The sequence below is a fragment of the Eleutherodactylus coqui genome, chromosome 8 (genome assembly GCF_035609145.1).
Source record: "Eleutherodactylus coqui strain aEleCoq1 chromosome 8, aEleCoq1.hap1, whole genome shotgun sequence".
Taxonomy (NCBI): Eukaryota; Metazoa; Chordata; class Amphibia; order Anura; family Eleutherodactylidae; genus Eleutherodactylus; species Eleutherodactylus coqui.
In genome coordinates, this window is record NC_089844.1 from 24,996,994 (window position 1) to 25,015,930 (window position 18,937).

General features: G+C 47.5%; 1 protein-coding gene and 1 non-coding gene across 2 annotated transcripts in view; one reads left to right on the top strand and one right to left on the bottom strand.

The window, feature by feature from the left end:
* The window catches only part of CLASP1 (cytoplasmic linker associated protein 1), a 151,870-nt gene that overhangs the window by 24,564 nt on the left and 108,369 nt on the right, over positions 1 to 18,937 (top strand). The window contains exons 3-7 of the mRNA XM_066575337.1: positions 11,915 to 11,993; positions 14,255 to 14,358; positions 14,830 to 14,921; positions 15,057 to 15,132; positions 17,734 to 17,831. Of these exons, the coding sequence (XP_066431434.1) occupies positions 11,915 to 11,993; positions 14,255 to 14,358; positions 14,830 to 14,921; positions 15,057 to 15,132; positions 17,734 to 17,831 (449 nt within the window). The remainder of the gene's footprint in view (positions 1 to 11,914; positions 11,994 to 14,254; positions 14,359 to 14,829; positions 14,922 to 15,056; positions 15,133 to 17,733; positions 17,832 to 18,937) is intronic.
* On the bottom strand, positions 11,418 to 11,542 carry LOC136578186 (U4atac minor spliceosomal RNA). The gene has a single exon (XR_010786606.1). It is a non-coding gene; the product is annotated as a U4atac minor spliceosomal RNA (small nuclear RNA).

Below are 18,937 nucleotides of genomic sequence, written 5' to 3' on the forward strand. Positions count from 1 at the left end.
TAACATCACCCAAGGAGAACAAAGCGCCTCGTAAAGCAGTGTGACAGGTGATTATTGGAGCGGCGGTGCTCAGGTACCTGCACGTGTGATAATTGCAGGGCGGTGATGACTTCCACCCTTGGGCTGTGGTCTCCCCACCTCTCAGAAATGAGCTAACCTGTCAGGGCCTCCTCAAGCAAATCTGAATTACCACAGGAGCTCAGCTGTCTAATGGGCAGAGTTTATAAACTGGTGCCCGTGTGTGCCCATGCCACATTCTGCATGCCGCCATCATAAAGCTCCAGTGTAAGAATATTCAAGGTTTTTCCATTATAAACAGCCCTTTATTATCCAAGGCCCCCCTGCAGTATGATCTGAGTGGGCACGTTTCGGGTTCATTTAGTTGTACTTGCAGCGGGCCGCAGATCCCCTACATTATAACTGCAGTATCCGTCTGCTTTCTGGAGGATCAGAGCTTTTCCTGTGCGTAATATTGGGGGTTATGACCCACAACCTTCGTGTAGATGACTGCTTGTTGCTTACGTTTTGGGTTGCTCTCTGGACGTCTATCAGTAATTCTCCGCGTCCCGCTGCAGCTGCCATAAGACTTCAGTGGTTTTGACAGAGGGCTGATTGTTGGGACTTGTTTCTGTGAAGTTTCCATGCTCGAACTGTTCCATTTGCTTTCATAGCAGCGGCGTCTGTTCCCGTCGGCATGACATTCCTGTGGAGGATGATATCAGCGCCGAGCGATGGTTGGGGGTCATCTTCTAGTGAACAGGTTCGAGTCTCTTCTGACGCTGACATCTTGGACAGTCATAACTGGGAGGGGGGGGGGGGGGTGAGAGTTAGCAAAACCGCTAAAAGTAGAGGCGGGGCCGGTAGCAGCCAGTCAGATGCCAGCAGTTATTTTTTTGCAGTGGCGGCTCTGGTCACTCTTCCACTTTTCCGTTACTCTGATTTCATGAAGTCTCCCCTCCCACCGTGGTGTTGGTATCCATCAGGAAGCAGCTGTCGGTGTTTGTGGGCCGCAGCAACTTGTAGATGCAAACCTTGTGTTTAGCAGAACATGCTTCGGCTTTGTTTACATGGTGGAATCCGCTTTGGGGATCTGCCTCGTAATCCACAACAGAAAACCACGACTGAGCACCGGTCTTCAGATGCAGACCTGCACATATAGCTGCCTTGGACTTGGGCACAGATTAGCTTTTTTTCCCATGGGGAGGGGGGCTAATCTACATGCTAATCGTGCGCAGGAGACATGGTGCGAATTCACATTACAATGAATGGGACCTGGATCATGTCCGAAATCTGTATCACTTCAGCATGCGATGAAAATCTGCATCATAGTTCATTTAGCGCAGTTTTTTCTGCAAACTAATTTTGAAATCTGCATCACAGGGGGGGGGGGGGGATTGGCAAGAAAATTCAGGTTTCCTCGTTGGCGGTCACATACAGATTTTCCCTGTTGACTGGAACTAAATTTGTGTTCGGACCAGCAAAAGTTTAGCCTTTGATTTCTGCTGGCAGATCTATGTCAGAAAAATCCTCCGTGGATCTGCAACGTAATCGCTGTGTGAACGAGGCATAAGATCTTCACCCTGAGCCGCTCCACTTGGCACCATAAGCCCGCAGTAGCCTCTGACCCCAGTATGCATTTAGTTCTGCAGATGCATCCGGGCAGCGCTCCATATTGGCATCATCAGCGGGTCTGTGGATGGTTTATCGGGGCATTTATTGGCCGCTCAGCATCTTTGATCCTTTTACTTCCCATGCAGTCATTAATGCAGGAACTGCAGCTTAGATGAGAATTGCTGACGGTCTCTATAGAACGCATCCGGTTCACATTAACCAGGGGGCAGTTCAGGCTATTAGAAGCCAAGTCAGTGATAATGGCATTTCTCCAGCCCTAACATCTACATATAGCAGCCACCGAAAGCTTCCTTCCTGGTGCAGGATGGCTGCGGCGATGATGTGTATAATGGGTCCGGTATAACTACACCAACATACAAATACCCCACGCCTCTGGTGGAAGTGGTGGAGGCCCCCAGGATCTGCCTCTGATACAGAACACATCTGCACATGGCTGTATGAGCTTATCCCATAGTAATGCAAACAGGCAATGAATTCCACAATTATAGGATTGTTGCTGCGCCGAATCATCCATGGACAGGGAATAGGAGAGCGCTTGTCTGGTGCCGACAACCCGGTGTTAAAGGCTCTATTAGATCATGACGAGCTGATTGGCACAGGGAACTGTATTGAGTGCGGCTCTGAAGGAATACAGGCATCTAGCGAAAACCATGCGAACGGGATTTAATGACGCTCTGCTTGCTGTGATTTCTGGTTTCTCATGTTCCAATTTTGTATAATCAAGCGATTTTGTAAAATTTCTGTGAAATGTCCCTCTTTTGGGTTGCGTTCACACATAGCGGATTAGCTGCAGATTTCACCTCTTCAATTTAAATTAAATTTGAATGTTGAAATCTGCACCACAATTTGCGGCAATTCTACTACAAGCGAATGCGCCCTTCGGCCAGGTTCACACTGCGCAAATCGGCTGCCCATTTTGGTGTCCGTGTTTTAAGATCTGCGTGTAACACGACGATTCTGACAGATTTCACCTGGTTTGGTGTTACTGATGATCCAGAGTGCTGCTGATATAAAACGTACCGCATATACCTGTAGGTTTGTGAGGAATCACCTGGCTTGTACTGTAAATGTGGAGCATTTTATTTGCAGAAGATCCACATCCTTTACGTTAGGCGTCAACATACCTTCAGGCCGGCTTCACACGGGCGAGGTGCACAAATATAAACCCCATTCTTTTGAATGGGGTCATACACATGCTAACAAATAGCGCCAGGTCCTATCTTAGTGCATTGCTGCCATCGGCCCCACTGAAAACAATGGGAGAAACTCTGTGAACCGCAGCGGAGGACTGCGACTTCCCCGAAGTGATGAAGGTAGTTCGGAGAGTAAAACGCCTTGCATCCACAGGGAAATGCATGTTGGCAAGTGCAAAATCAGGGTATTTATGGCCCGATATCACGCTCGCCCGTGTGAAGTTAGTCTCACTGCATCTGGGGTACTTTGTCATGTATTGGGGAGAAGCGGTAGCGGACCCGATGATAAGTGGAGAGGGGGATGCCGCTAACAAAGGAGCGCCGCATGTATGACGCTCAATTATTGCAACATAACTACTTTGTAAAAACTGTTGCAAGTTGAAACGAAGTCTCTGCTGGCTGACATTGAATAGCAACATTCTCGCTGATATTCCATCCTGACGCAGGCGCAGAAATACCCTGCATGTTTACGCACGCAACAAAAGGGCAAAAACACATTGATTTTGTGTGTGAATACGCTGGTTTCCTGTGTGTTTTGCACTTATGTACAGCCATTAATTTCAATGAGCTTCTATGGCGCACCACATCGTATAATATATGTGTAATATGTGAGGCGGATGTGTGAATGAGCCCTTGGTATGTTACTATTCGCTAAAAACCACCTAGCCCCATCTTGTAATGACCCCAGAATTACCCCACATATTGACTCCCCAAATAAAGTCCCTGCATTACTCATTGTCTGCTTTGCTGCTTTTGTCTCTCCTTGAGGCGTGCCCGTCTGACTGCTCGGCGTAAACAAGTCTTTCCAGCATTCACAACCTGCGTCTTGCGTTCGCCGTAACCTTCCCGGCTCGTCCCTTCTCAATGCAGCTTTGTTATAGAACGGGAGCCGCCACAATGATGTCAGTGTCAGCCTCCTGGCTGCTCCCCAACCAGCTCCAACGCATTGTTATAGAACGCCGCCGTCAGGTATTAGTGCGCAGGATGCAGGCGTGAAATCCCCCCCCCGATGTAACTATATACAGGGATATATACACCCCTCATCACAGGGCGGATCCCTGTCTGCTGGAAGTAAACATGACAGCAAGCAGAGATCTTGAGGGATTGATGCAGAAACTATATTGTTACTATTGTAGTTTTCTTTAAGCAACAAAAGAAATGTTATTTGTACACAAACATCCCTTAATCGCCTCGATCTGTAGGTGACGTCTCTGGTTATCTGTGCGCACCAACAAAGCCCTACGTTGGGCATATACATGAAAGATCTCTATAGGCCCCATTCACCCCACGGAAACACAGAGTCCTTCCGGTCTGTCTGGTATGTGTCAATATCGTTTCCACAAGTGGAGTCAGTGGACGCCTGTATAGTGTTCTGCGTCTATAAAGCTTCCCAATACGTAGCGCCCACAAAGGGTTCAGACGTCGTGTGCGGACCTTCGTCATTCCCCGCAGAGTTCGGCACGCTCTGTATTGGGCACCGTGTCTGGCTCCTTTTGGTTCCTGCCGATCAGTGATCACGTTAACATCAATTACAGTGAATTTTTTTTCATTGGCGCTAAAATCACCGGTCGTCAATAATTTAGACCATATCATATCGCATGTGGGATGCCACGTTAGTGCCTGATCCGTATGTAGATGCTTTTGGATATTTTTTTTTTGGTTCATCGTGGTCGTTTCTCTATACTTGGAGGTTGCAGCATAAAAAAACAAGTAATTTACGATTTGCTAAAAAAAAATGCCAAAGTATTAATGATTACTAGAAATTGTCATTTAGCGGTCTCCTCATCAGCCACTTCTTGTCTACCTATGGTGTTATGGCCAGGTGTAGGCTGTGGCCTGGCGTGGGCAGCGCCGGTGTCTGTGGCAGCTGTGGCCTGGTGTGGGCAGCGCCGGTGTCTGGGGCAGCTGTGGTCTGGCGTGGGCAGCGCCGGTGTCTGGGGCAGCTGTGGCCTGGCGTGGGCAGCGCCGGTGTCTGGGGCAGCTGTGGCCTGGTGTGGGCAGCGCCGGTGTCTGGGGCAGCTGTGGCATGGGTGGTGCTTATGTGAAGGTTTATTATGACTCAGCTGAGTGTATAATCACTAACCCGGACAGCGTTGGCATGTGTATAATAGAGCAGCGGGTGAGGACAATGGTGGTTGTGAGCAGTGAGTGACACCCTCAGCTGTAGAGGACAAGGATGTGACACGACGGCCACCTCATTATCAGCGCCGGCCGCGTCCATGGAGGTGACTTTCCACGCTTCTATTTTGAGTGTGCGGAGGAGACGGCACATGTGTTTGCCACTTATGTTTGTAGTGTCTCCGCTCTGCCTCCCATCTGCTCAGTCAGCACACGAAAGTGATACTGATGGCAGCCCGCAGCGCCCCTCTCTCGCCCTCCTCTCTCGCTCGCTGCACCTTTTATTTTAGTAACTTTCTCTGACTGCGCTGCTGACAAACGAGAGCTGAGCGGGGCGTGAATATTTTATCATCCGCACTGGTGGAGAGCGCTTTGTTTCTTCACATGGGTGCCTTATGTTCTCTCTCCCTCCATGTCCTTCCTGGAGCCTCAGCAGTTTGAAACCTAATGCACTATTAATGCCAACAGTGAGACCCCCTACTGATTTAGACTTATCACCTATCTATAGGGCAGGTGATAATTTTTTTCCTGGTACCATGGCCTCATGTCCACGGGCGGGTTTTATTTGCGGGACACCCACAAATCAAGCCGCCCATAGGGAAGCATGGGGGTCCGCAAATTAATTTAAGCATGCAGATTTGTCTTGCAGACCTTTTGGTCCAGAAAACAAATCGCAGCATGCTCCCTTTTTGTGCAGAAGCCGAACGTTAATGGAAGCCGCCCCATCCGCGGGAAAGCAGGAAATTTTAAAAAAAAACGTGCGCATCATGCACAATATGGTGAACCCGGAAGTGGGGAGATCCGCGCGGATGCTGCTCCCGGGAAAACACAGGTAAGCATGGGTCACTGGCTGCGGGCAGTTCTGGAGTCCATGCAGGATTTCCCTCCCTGAATCCGATCCGCCCGTGGACATGAGGCCTAGGCTACATTGCGTGTCCGCAGCACACAGTCCACACCAATAGGTGCAGAATTTGCTGTGTGATGCAACCTCTATTTCACAAGAGCGCCGCTATATCGTTGCAAGAAAACCGCAGCGACATCGTATCAGTGATCCATGTGATATCGCTGCGTTTTCTTTCGGCTATACTGCAACTTTGTGGCACCACCCACAAGGATTTTCATGGAAAAGGTGGGGGTGCCTGAAATTCAAGCCTTACCCTGAAAATAAGCCCTAGCTGCAGTGAGAAAAAAAAATCACCACTTAAGAGACGCTGTCCTCTCCGGCGTGTCTTCTTCCCTGAAGCTCCCTGGTACTTGTTTGAGATCTTCTGCCAGCCCTTCCTGGATTGGAGAGTCAAAATCCCCGCCTTCAGGAAGGGCTGGCTGTGATTGGGTTACAGGCGCCGTGGCTCAGCTAATCAGGGCTTGCGTTTGATGAACCAGTCACAGCCATTCAAATCTAGGAAGGGCTGGCAGAAGACTTCAAGCAAATCCCGGGGAGCTTCAGGGAAGAAAACTGGCCGGAGGTGACAGCGCCTCTTAGGTGATGTGCTTTTTTTTTTCTTAGTTTAGGCTTTGTCAGTAGGATTTCCTATTGTCAAAGTTGCATCGCACCACAGAAAACCACATTTTCATGCAATGCAGCAGAGGAAGGCTCCATAGGAAACCTGGGCTGCAAAACACTGCAAGTTGCAGGTGTATTGCGAAACTCGCAATGTCGCAGGCTACAAAACATTGCTAATGTGAAGGAACCCATAGGAAAGCATGGGCTTCATGTACCTGCGATTTGTAGCATTGTCGCTACACAAGACAATCGCGTGACTTTGTCCCCGGTGTGAGATGAGCTTTATTTGAAGAGGTAGAATCTACAGCAAAATCCGCTGCTAAAACGGAAAATCTGCTGAATTAATGGCCCCTCGGGTCCGACTCTGGAGCTGGTCCCCCCCCCCCCCCCCATTGTTTGAGGACAGGGTTTTGAATATCTCATCTACATTGCTGCTACTGTAAATGCCACAGATCTTCCGTGTAAATGGTCCAGACAAAAATCTCAGCAGATCCGCCCTGTTTGAACGGCTGTTGTAGAAACTCGTGAACATACTAAGGCGCTGGTCATGGTGAATTGTGCTGCAGGTTCTGCATCAAATTCCCAGTGAAATCCCCTGTAAATAAGTGTTTGAAGTCCTGGGAATGAGGGGCTGCACAGTCCGGTAGTTCAGACAGCAGATCTCAAATCTACTTCGTGTAAAGAGACGTCCTTTCTTGATGTGGAATTCGCGTCAGGTGGCGATTGGCCTTGTTGGTGGCCGCATGTGGCCAGCTGCATACATCTCCAATGTGCTTGTGGCTTCTCCGCACCTTCTTGTCTCCTCTGTGGGAGACTTCCAGACTGTTGGGTTGCTCTGAATTGAAGATGGTTTGGGGTGTGTTTCGGTTGACGCCGGGGGTTATATCGGCCCCCCGACATGAGGCACCTTATGGATGAGTGGTGTTCATTATATTCTCATTTTATCTCCTGCTGTTTTTCGGCTCCCTTAAGGCCCTTTTACATGGAATGAATATCGTTCAGTCTAAACGCAACGAACGATCGAATGATAAATCGTTCCCTGTTCGTTTTATGCAGGACTAAAATCCTCGTTGGCGCTGTCACTCGCCGTTCAGTTTAAGCACTGATTGTTCCGCTCCTTTACCTATACAGGGAATGCGAGCAACTAAATGTTTGAACGAGCCAACGATGTATCTACTGGTATAAACGGGCTGCCCGAGCGAATGAGTGACCCCTGAATGAGTGACCCCTGAATGAGTGACCCCTGAATGAGTGACCCCTGGCATCATCGGCTCGTTCAAACGAGAAATCGCCTGGTGTAAACGGCCCTAACTCTACATGACTCGGCGTGTTATACCGTTTCCGAATATCCTTTCTTACGGCTGTAGGATTGTCTGCTTGGTGTTTACATGCAGCCGCCTTAAGGGGTCGTTAAGGTTTTGCACATAATCGGACTTTACTAATATTCCTTCCCACGCTGTGGATGATGTGGTTTGCTGTGTGGGGCGGCATTATTGAACCCGGTGGTTGTGAGGGTTCAGTTGGATCTGGTTTTTGCTTTTAATCTTGGATATTTGCATGTTTTTATCCTTCTTCTGGATCAACGTGGGGGGGGGGGAGGGGTGGTGGAGTTGGCTGAAGTGGACGGACATGTATTATTTCGGCCTAACATACTATGTTAATAATGTAATAAAGTTCGGTGTATTTTTGAAGTGTGCGCTTCCCTTTTTTGAGATTTGCTTTTCTCTTTTGCCTGGTCATTGATCTTTGTGAGCTGGCAGAGACCGCGTATGGCAACGAGTGCCGCAATCTCATCTCACGCATGCGGTCATTTGCAATGGGACTTCCTTGTGTTTTTTTTTCATAGCGGAGCTGCATATATATATATATATCACCCATACGCAATGTATTGCATATGGACATTCGCTGCCCATAGAAAAGAGTACGGCTCTCACTACGTGATATGCGGTGAAATAGAGCATGCTGCCATCTTTCTCCTGTGCGTATCTACACGCAGTGTTTACACGCTAATGTCAGCGGATCAATGAACGTCCATGTACTTTCATTGACTATTCACGATGTTTCACGCGGCCGTGTGTTGCGTACATAACACACGCCAAAATGACGTTGTGTGAATTGGCCCTTAGGCTGTGTATGGCAGCACCCCATGTGCTTTATTTTATTGGTGCCCATGGTATTTCTTTTGCCATACGGTCTCTGTTAACGTCACTCAGAGGACGTCGGGGACGTGGCAGCATTAGCCGCCGGCACGTTATGTGTAGGTTAGTGATTGGACGTTGCTGATGACGTGAGCCGTGGATTGTGGGACCTTTACACAGACTTTCTTGGTAGTAAAGCTGCAGGCCGCCGCTGGGATGAAGGAGGTGCTGACGTCACATTAGATCCTCTAAAGCCCTGATAATCAGGAGAGCCTTATCCTCAGTCCACATCTCCCCGTCGTGACTTGCTGATAGCGCCACCATCTGATGTACAAGGGTCTGTACATGCCAGGCTCACTCATCAGCATCTTCAGACGGCATTTAGAAATGACAGAAACAAGTCCGTATAGGCATTAGGATACGCCGCAGATCTTCTCACCCATCCGGTTAGATCCTCCTGTATCTCGCAGACTGTTTCACCGTAACAAATCATATAATCTGTAACAAATCTTCGGCAAAATCAGCAAGAGTATTCCTGTGCCATGCTGTGCCCGCTCCGGACTGCGCCAACAGTTTTGCCTGGCTTTTTTATGTGGCCTTCTGAACCATCAGGACGGGTATTAGAGTAGCTGAACTCCATGGGTTGGGGACCACAGAATGGCATTACTGGCCTCAGGTTTACACCCCTGATTAACCCCTTAAAGAGGTTTTGTCTTTAAAACAACACTCCATCCCTCAGCTGGGCCCTGCCTCGCTTTTTTCTGCCCAAATGTTTTTTTAAAAATCTATCTTTGCGTTGCTGTAGGTGCCCAAGGGCGGCTTTTATGCAGGACGAGTTGTATGTTTCTATAGTACCATATAATGTACTGAAAGTGGAGCGAAATGGGAAATCCGCAATTCTGCCATCTTTAGGGGCAGTATTGTTTTTACAGCAGACACACTGCAGCAAAAATTACATGCCACCTTTAGGGTGGGTCACACGGGACGGAATTGTTGCGGAATGGCTGCACCGAAAAAGATGCAAGAATTCCGCAGCTTTAAAACCCGCGGCCTTTAAAGCGAGAGGAGAGAGGAAATGAAAAAATAATTGACATGGTGCGCCTTTGTTTCCCGCGCCGCATGTCCGTTTCCCCATGGTTTGGCCGCAGCGTGTGGACAAGATTTTTGCAAAATCTCGTCCACTTTGCTGGCTAATCCTGGGATTAGGAGCCGCGGGCGGAATTGCCGTGCGGACATTTCGCTCCGTGTGGTCCCAGCCTTAGGCTGCCTCCACATGGGCGCTAAAATCGTGTGAGATGTGTGTGTTTTGAGACACAAATATGAACTCCATTCTTTTGAATGGGGTCACACATGAGGAATGTTTTCCCGTATGGCACCGCAATAGGATGCAGGAAACGAATCACGGCATGTTCTATGCTCCTGCGTGATCTTGCATCGCAGCGCCCATTGTTTTCAATGGGACTGGTGGCAGCATCGCGAGGTCTCCCAGTGAAGGCAATGACCGCCGCGGCAGGAGGATTGGTTTTTCCCTGAAGTGATGGGATGCTATTTTAATATGAAAATGCCTCGTATCCTCGGGGATTTCACATGGATGGCGACCGCGATTATGGGGGCGGGATTCACGGACCCATATCACACTCACCCGTGTGAAGATGGCCTTATTCTGTGTTTTGTTTTTTCTGTGCTACTTTGAAAAAAAATCTTTTTAAAAAGTATACATTCTGTGTAACGATTTTTCTTTCCATCGATGGGCTCGTTTTTTATGATAGGATCAGTGGTTTGTATAGGTGCCTCTTGGAGTGCATGAGATTTCTTAATTGCTTTTTATATTTCTTTAGTACTGATGACCCAAAAAAAAAGCATAATTCTGGCGTTAGGCTTTTTTTTTTTCCTTTCTGAAGGCGTTCACCGTGCAGGATTATATAGATTTGGGCTTTTATGGGGGGGGGGGGGGGGTTATTTTTTTAATTATAAATACTGGTAAAAGCAGTTTTTAATCTTCGTATCCTTTTTTTTCCCCCTACTTGTGTTTTTTGCAGCTTTTTCTCCCCCCTGTGCTTCAGCCACAAAAACAAAGACCCTGGGCTGCCTTAACTTGAATGACACCTTGAGATCGCAGAGCAGGCCTGGGGCTATTCTGGGCATTTAAATGCCACTGTGAATTGCCTGCTGCATACAACCCTGATGCCTAATGGCATACATGTATGCCCTTCAATGTTGGGGGGGGGGGGGGGGGGTGTAAAGGAAGTCGGGGGACTAAATGGGGGAGTAGAAGCATCCTATCCATACTTGTATTATATTTCTCTAGACCATGATTTATTGCCTGTGGATCATCGCCCGTGGACAGGCAGCCTTACTGTTTGTATCCATTCTGTGTTAATTCACGGATGGAACAGAGAAACAAAAATGGTTAATGGGCGTTAAGCCTGTTGTGAAAGGAGGCTGCGGAGTCCGGACCGGTGCTGAGCCGTGCCCATCGGACATTACAGCTGCAGAACTTTCCATAATCAGATAACTTTCCGCTGTTGTCGGATCGCGCCCCCCACTCCGTTGCCGTGCGTGATGCTGTGATCTCATGTTCAGAACCTCTAAGTGCCAATAGAACTCCTGCAGTAAATGTCCTTGTTGCGGAGTACCTGTTAACGCCGTCAGTGATTCTCCGGGTCAGCGGTCAGGCTGGTTATATATACACAGATGGAAACTTCCAGCGGCTCTGCAGCACACGCTCTCTGCTGCTCGCTGCCTCTCAGCTGTGCGGTCCTCTAGTGACACCTAGTGGTATTTTATCCAATGTTTTTTTACTTTGTCTTTAGTTAACAAAGGTGGAATTAAGGTTCCAAAAATTGCGCCGTGCTAGTGTTTGCACACTAGTGGCACTTATGTGTTGTCATGATGTCAGCGGTACTGCCCTCACTATACGTTCATTGGACAGTCGCTCACCCCAAGACCAGGATGGTTGCTGTCACTACAAGCTGGAATTGACCCGGACAATCTGAACTTCCTTTTAGCTTGTGGTGATTTTCTGTGATGATGTGTCTGCTGTCGCAGGGTTGTTCTACACAGAAGCAACATCCAGCTTGTAGGTTTTATTGATTTCCACCCCCTTAAAAATGCAATAAAACAGCCCTTAATGTAGTAGAAATGTACTTTACCCATAATGCATTGCACAACCTAATTTGCATGCAAGTAGTGTCACCCATTTACACTTGATAGTAGTGATGCGCTGCACTAAAGAGACTCTTTTGGTTGGTAATTTGCATTATTGGACGTTCAGTCACGTGTTCTTATTTTTACCCAGATTTCATTTTTTTGTTTTTTTTTGTCTGCAGGTCGCTCTGCTGGGAATGGACATCTTGTCAGCTTTGGTCACACGTCTGCAAGATCGCTTCAAGAGCCAGATTGGAACAGGTAATGTGTAATCTATACCTCACCTGCACATTATAAGGGTATTGCGTGCATCCTCTGCTGTTACATAGAGCGATCGGACTCTGGAGATCCCGGGTCTGTGTTCTTTATGTGGCACATGAAACGCAAGTGGTGCCCTTGTGCCCTCTATTCTCCTAAACTAAAACATCTGTCCTATGAGTCCGTGCACATGGCACAATCCGAGTCAGGAGAAACCCGTGCCGTCTCTCCTAATGATCCGCTATGGATTTGCCACGGATCTGCTTGCAGGGTTAGTGAAGCAAATCCGCGTGCGGATTCTGCGTCAAGGAGCGGCCCGCCGCTGTTTTCCTCTGCGATGTGGCTTTGAAATACATTCATGGGAAATAGTTTGTAGTAGTGTATACTCCCGATTCCAGTTCAGATGAACGGGACACTTAACTTGCGATGATTATCTGTGGATTTGACGCACTAATTGGAATTGGCGCAGCTACTACGGGAATTATGCTGTAGAATTAGCGTGGACAGCAAATCCGCAGTGAAATTCACAGTGTGGATATGGCCCAAATGTTTGCAATACAATCTTATTTAATTCAGCATTGAACACGTTTATGTGCAGGTTTATACACAAGACCAGCCAATCATGTGGCAGTTTGAAAGAACGCCGAGAACCCCAAAAACAGACATTTAATGAAAATAAAAAAGGCGTGTTTATAGCTTACAATTCAAAATCTGATAGTTTGTGGTGTAAATTGCACCAGAACGCTTACACACTTTGCGCCATGTTTACTGTGTGTTTTTAGACACCTTCAGACTTTCTTTCGAACTCGTCCAAAAAAAGGGGCGTGACTTAATCGCCTGCCCCACCAAAAATGCACCAAAATGTTAGCACAATTTTTGGCATAATCTAAGCCTGGTGATGTAAACATTGACTAGATGGTCTGAAATCTTGATGTGATAAATGGGGTGTATTAGAAGACTGTCTGGTCTAAGGCCGCTCTCACGCAAGCGTTGGTTAAAACATTGCGTTTTTTAGCGCAGCGTTTTACAGCGCATTTGTGAGCGGTTGCCTGCGTTTTTACTGCGTATTTTGTGTGGTAACGCAGGCAATGAGTTGATGTCGCCACTTTTTCTTCCAATCCCCATGCCATAGAAAGTAGTGTTTAAAAACACAGTTAAAGTGCGTTTTTACAGCGTTTCGAACACCACCAGCCCCCATTCATTTCACTGGCCGATGTAGGGCGTTAAAGCCTGCAATACTGAAAAATAGAACCTACAGCGCCCAATTCAGCGCACGCTAAAAACCTGCTTCCCAGAGGCCCCATTGGAATGAATGGAGGAAATAGTGCATAGTGCTAAACGCTGTAAAGAGTCACCTAAGTGTGCACCAACATTTACAGTGATTGGTAAATACGTCCCGGGGGCGTCGGGCGCCTCACATCTCACCATCTGAGTTACTGCAGACTTCTGGATGTTTTGTTTTTATCCCAGCAAAAGACAGAAAACTCCGGTGTTAAGTCGCCAAAAGCGCTCCAATGTCTTAAAACGAACATTAGCTGAAATATTTGCTCTCCTCTTGCTTGTGGTTTCCTCCTGGAAACCTGCGGTGTTTGCGCTTTCCTTTTGTCTTGCTAATAAACCTGCCTGTAATTTCTAATAAATGGCGCAGGCAGCCTGATAGATCAGTGACTCCCACTGGATGTTAAACAAGGAGCATTTTTAGATGCCTTATATACCAAGTATTGGTTTAGTTTACGCCAATTTTTTTTTTTTTACCCGAAATTCAGTGTATTTCTTGGCACAAGCTTGCCTTTAGGCTGCGCCCTCTTTTTGTAAAGTCGCGCCTTTTATTAAATGAGCTGAAAAGTGCACTAACAGCTTCTAAGTGTGGTGCTAGACCGTTTTCTGGTGCAATTTGTGCTATAATACCGGTGTATTTGCAATAGTAAATCTGCCCCGTTGCATTTTCACACTGCCCCCACATGCCCCAGGTTGTGTGGTGCACCCGTGGATGGGGCAGATTTCCATCGGTCAGAACCATGTGTTCTTGGTGCCACAGAAACACCCTTTCATACAGTCTTTTGACCAGGCAGCACTTGTAACGAGGGTGCCCGTCTCTGCACCCACTGTGCCCCATGGTTGTTAGATGGTCCAGGGTTCTGCTGTCTGCAGGACTCATTAGTGGGGACTTCCTTTTCGGACGGAGTGACTTGTGCTCTTCTGTTATATTGATGATGATTTGTGTGTATGTGATAGTTGCTTCACTCTGTTTCCTTCTCTCCTAGTTTTACCCAGTTTGATTGACCGCTTGGGTGATGCCAAAGACTCTGTCAGAGAACAGGATCAAACACTGCTGATAAAGATAATGGAGCATGCGTCTAGCCCGCAGGTAAGTGTCGCCCTCCGTGTCTCCTCTTTATATCTACCAATGTAGAATGTCTGTCTTGGTCTGACTGATGATCATTCAGTGTAAACTCTGCCAGTAACTGAAGGATGAACAATGATTTGTTTGTGCAGGCATAAAGACCAGACTGTGATTGGCCCGTGTAAACAGGTGATCATGGAGGTAGATGGCTGGAGTGATCTCCGGCACGTTCTGCCTCCATTCACTGAGCAATCATGGCTGCTGTGTGAAAGCACAGAAGCGATAATTGCTGGGACCACCGTCAGGCACTTAAGAGCCACGCAATTGTCCTGTGTAAAAGGACCCTTACCTGCCGGTGTCTGAGGGTCCTCAAGATTAGAATAGTGCTAATTCTTGATATTGTGGCTGTAGAGCCAGCCGATGACTATAGGGGACGATGCTGCATACATTAGTAGACTGCACAGTTTTAACCCTTCCTCTCTTGGCTCTCTCCAGTATGTCTGGGATCGGATGCTTGGAGGATTTAAACACAAGAATTTCCGCACCCGGGAAGGAGTCTGCCTTTGCCTTATCGCCACTTTGAATGCGTAAGTTTCTTATTTCCTTCCAAACTGACCCTGTCCTCCCAAAAGCCACCCCCCACCCCCTTTACCTCCAATCCCCATTCCTGCCTGCCACCCAGTTACTGCAGTTGTATTATTGTTCTTCTCTTCCGTCCGCAGATATGGAGCAAACAGCCTGACACTGAGCAAGATTGTACCTCATATCTGTAACCTGCTGGGGGACCCCAATAGCCAGGTGAGGCTCCTCCTTCATGTCACATGACACTGCACGGATTGTCCTGACCTTTCCTGTAGTGTGGCCTGGGGTTAGACCCACGGCTTGAGGAGTAGAAGAGAACCCACCTCACAGTACAAGACCTTGACTACAGTGTGACTCATTATACATTGTGTGGCCTTCGCTGGGGACACACGGAGCATCTAAGTGGTTACCAGTCCCCTCCACCTGACATGAAGGTGCAGGGAACAGCGTCCTATCACAGACCCCTATCACAGACCCTAGGTGTAATGAATGCTGCGTACGGCACAACCTTCTCCAAGGTCCAGACTATAAAATAATAAAAGAAATGGTGCACCGGGGGTTATGTTACACACAGCTTGTTTTAGCCATCTAGATGACTTACTGCGAAGAGCTGCACATCCGCGTCATATGTCGTAAACATCGCTGTACATGGGGGCAGAACCGCAGGGATTTGTGCCACTTAGAGTAGTGGGGTCCGTCGGCTCTACAGCAACAGTGACAACTAAATGCAACCTAAAACCTGTGGTAACCAGCACCCTCTATTGGTGAGAGGCAGTAAAGCACATTACACATTTATGGTAATTGCCCCTTTAATTGGTGAGAGGCAGTAAAGCACATTACACATTTATGGTAATTGCCCCTTTAATTGGTGAGAGGTGGTATAGCACATTATCTGATATTCTGTGGTAACCTGCACCCTCTATTGGTTATAAGCAGTATAGCACATTCTGATGTGTTAAAGGCCCATTTACACTAGCAGATAATCTTTTGAGCGACAGCTTTAAGCGATTATTTTGCATTAAAAATAACTGGTATTTAAGTAGCTACTCAGCTACTTCAATACCAATTATGTATGCAAATGAAGCCTTCTTTGAATGCAGCTAATAGCCCGAGGCTATTATCTGTGCTCAGATCCTTTGTTCCCTATGGGAAACAATGCTATTAGCATGGAAAGTGCTGCTTTCTAGGAATTCATGGCCTAGGGCAAAGACTCATGTACCGTGGCTGAGTGCTGCTCACAAACCTCGGCCATAGACGATGTATGTGAGGCGGGTTAAAGGGGTTGTCTGGGCCTTTGGTTATTTTTTCTACTGATGATATACCGTCCGAGGTCAGCGATACATGATCATCGGGGGTCCGTGGCTCGGGATCCCTTCTCTTCAGGAGTTCCTCAACACTGCTGTAGCTACAGACAGCACAGCAAGCAGATCGGGCTGAACAAACCGCTGCGGCCCGGGTTGGTTTTGCAGATACAACTTCTGTTGGTTGTCCGGGACGATCACAGACCGAGGGTGTAATGGATGCAGCGACCTGCACTGCAATCTTCTGTTGATCTTTCTGTTGATGACGTGTACTCAGGACAGGTCATCAATAGACAACTGGCAGGGGGTCCACCATTTGGGTTACTTACCAGTCAGCTGATTCCCCAATGCCGCTGTCACTGCACAGGAAGCAGGTTGTGCTAATCATAGTGCTGCAGCCCGGGTTGATATTTCAGGCGCAGCTCCCATTGGTTCCCTGGGACTTTTTGGCAAATTCAGAAATCCCACCAATGTGTTTTGGGTCTTGTTTTTACGGCATTCACCATTCACATAACTTATCAGCATGATTACTGCGATGCCAAGTTTTATATAGATTTTTTAAGCTTACTAATTTTGCACAAAAAGCCACATTTTTAAAGTAAAACAATTGACTGCGCCGTCACATTCTAAGATGGATAGATTGTTATTTTCCTGTCAGTTGAGCTCTGTGAGGTCTTGTTTTTTGCAGGAAGAGTTGTAGTTTTTATTGGTTCCTTTTTGAGGCACCTCAAGGAGACTTGAAGATGCAATATTCCGATCAATGGGATAGTACACTGGATTACTTATGTAGCGCATTCTACCAAGCCTATGACAGCAGCCTATTAGACTCTGCCAGAGGTGGGGTGTAATAGGCTGAGATATGTGTCAGACATGAAGGCCTTTGTCAGGCTTCCGGCTGCCGTGGGAACCCATTGGTACCTTGGAATCACACTACGGGGTGCCAATGAGTGACAGAAGTAGCCCCCCTCTCCCTCTCATCTGCTTATGTGCTGCAGTTACTAATGATTGTGGCATGTAAGGGATTAAACTTCAAAGTTCTAAAGTTTCTCCGCATCTGGTGGTTAGAGCAGGAGCCTTGCTGTCAGTCAGCCAAGCCACCACTTTAAATAGATGTATGTGCAGGTTAAAAGGCCATTAGTGAGGTTAGTAAAAAGGCGTATTAGCCGTCATGAAGTAGTTATGTTCAATTCGGACTCATTCAGCTGCCTTGGCCTGTACAGTAAGTTATAAGCACTCAGTGCAGGAATCTATCGGGCCCTTTCTCCAACCTGCACCCAGGAGCCAGTCCTGCAGCGGCCCAGATCAGTGCATGATGTGTGTTATGCTGAGCCTGTAAGTCAGGCGCCTTGTACAATGCATCCTCCTCCGTGCGGAGTTTGTCTTCTCTGTATCATGTTTGGCTTGCGAGTTACATTGTGTGGAGGTCAAGCTGTGTGCCAGTCCTTCTGCCCAGGGTCACTGGCACAGCCTTCTGCCCGCATTCAGTAATGGCCGGCTGTTCTTTTTATCTTTGCAGGTCCGAGATGCAGCAATAAATTGCCTAGTTGAAATTTACAGACACGTAGGAGAACGCGTGCGCGCCGACCTCAGCAAGAAAGGGCTGCCCCAGTCTCGGTAAGTGGCAACGGGCTCCTTTCCCTTTATTGTATATGTCTGTTATACACTAGTGCTGCTGAATGTCATGTGACGGCTCCTCTAAGGGAAGGGAGGCTTTATCAGGTGCACCTCATACTTCCTGTCTGTGTGTCCATATACAGCACAGATGGGAGGATTTGCCTGACTGCAGTTATATCTTCCGCAATGGGGCGGTCTTACTGTATAGAAAGTTGTACTGGTTCCGTATATCATTCACATGTGTCGCATGTTCTAAAGCATCGTGGATGTGTTGGGAGTTTGTACAATCCTCCTGGGTTTATCATTCTGTGTGATGGTAGAGGAAATGATGAAACCTCGGATAGAACTCATTTTATAGCCCTCAGGCTCGGGGCTGCCGGGCAGGTATCATGTTCTGGCTCCCATTAAGCCCAGTGCTAAGTATAGATCAGCAAAGAAAGATCATCTCACAGCGGCTGCAAACGCCGAGACACAGACAGGAGCCGCGCCGTCCGTTACAGAGTAACACATGACTGTTCAGACCTCACAAAACTCCTGCAATGATGCACCTGAAAACCTGCTTTTCTGTGAGCGCATCAATGGTCCTGCTTCTGTGAATGCAGCATTGTGTTCCTCCAGAGCTGCTTTTCTTTGCCAAAAAGCCACATTCCTTTTACACGGAATGATTATCATTCCAACTATTGTTGGATCTTGGGAATTTGTACGTTAATCGTTCTCACTTTAAACATGGCCAACGATTGGGCGATAAATGAGAATTCCTTCGCTTCTCGATCATTTTCTGCAGGCATAAAACTCATCGTTCACTCATTTACATATCGTTGCGTGTAAGCGGCCACCGTTTAGTCGTTTACATTCACAGTGACAAGCAAACAGATTTGTGAGCAAACCCACGAACAATATATAAACGGGCAGCAAAAGTGAACACGGTCGTCATTCCCTTGTGCGAATGAAAAATCGCGCCATGTAAAAGGTGCCTTAGTTACACGGGCGATTAAAAACTCACAATTTCTGCACGTTTGTGAAACACATGTAACTCGCATGTTTTAACCCATTGTTCCAATGGGTTAATTTACACGGGCGGCTTCCTCTTGCACCGAAAGTACGAG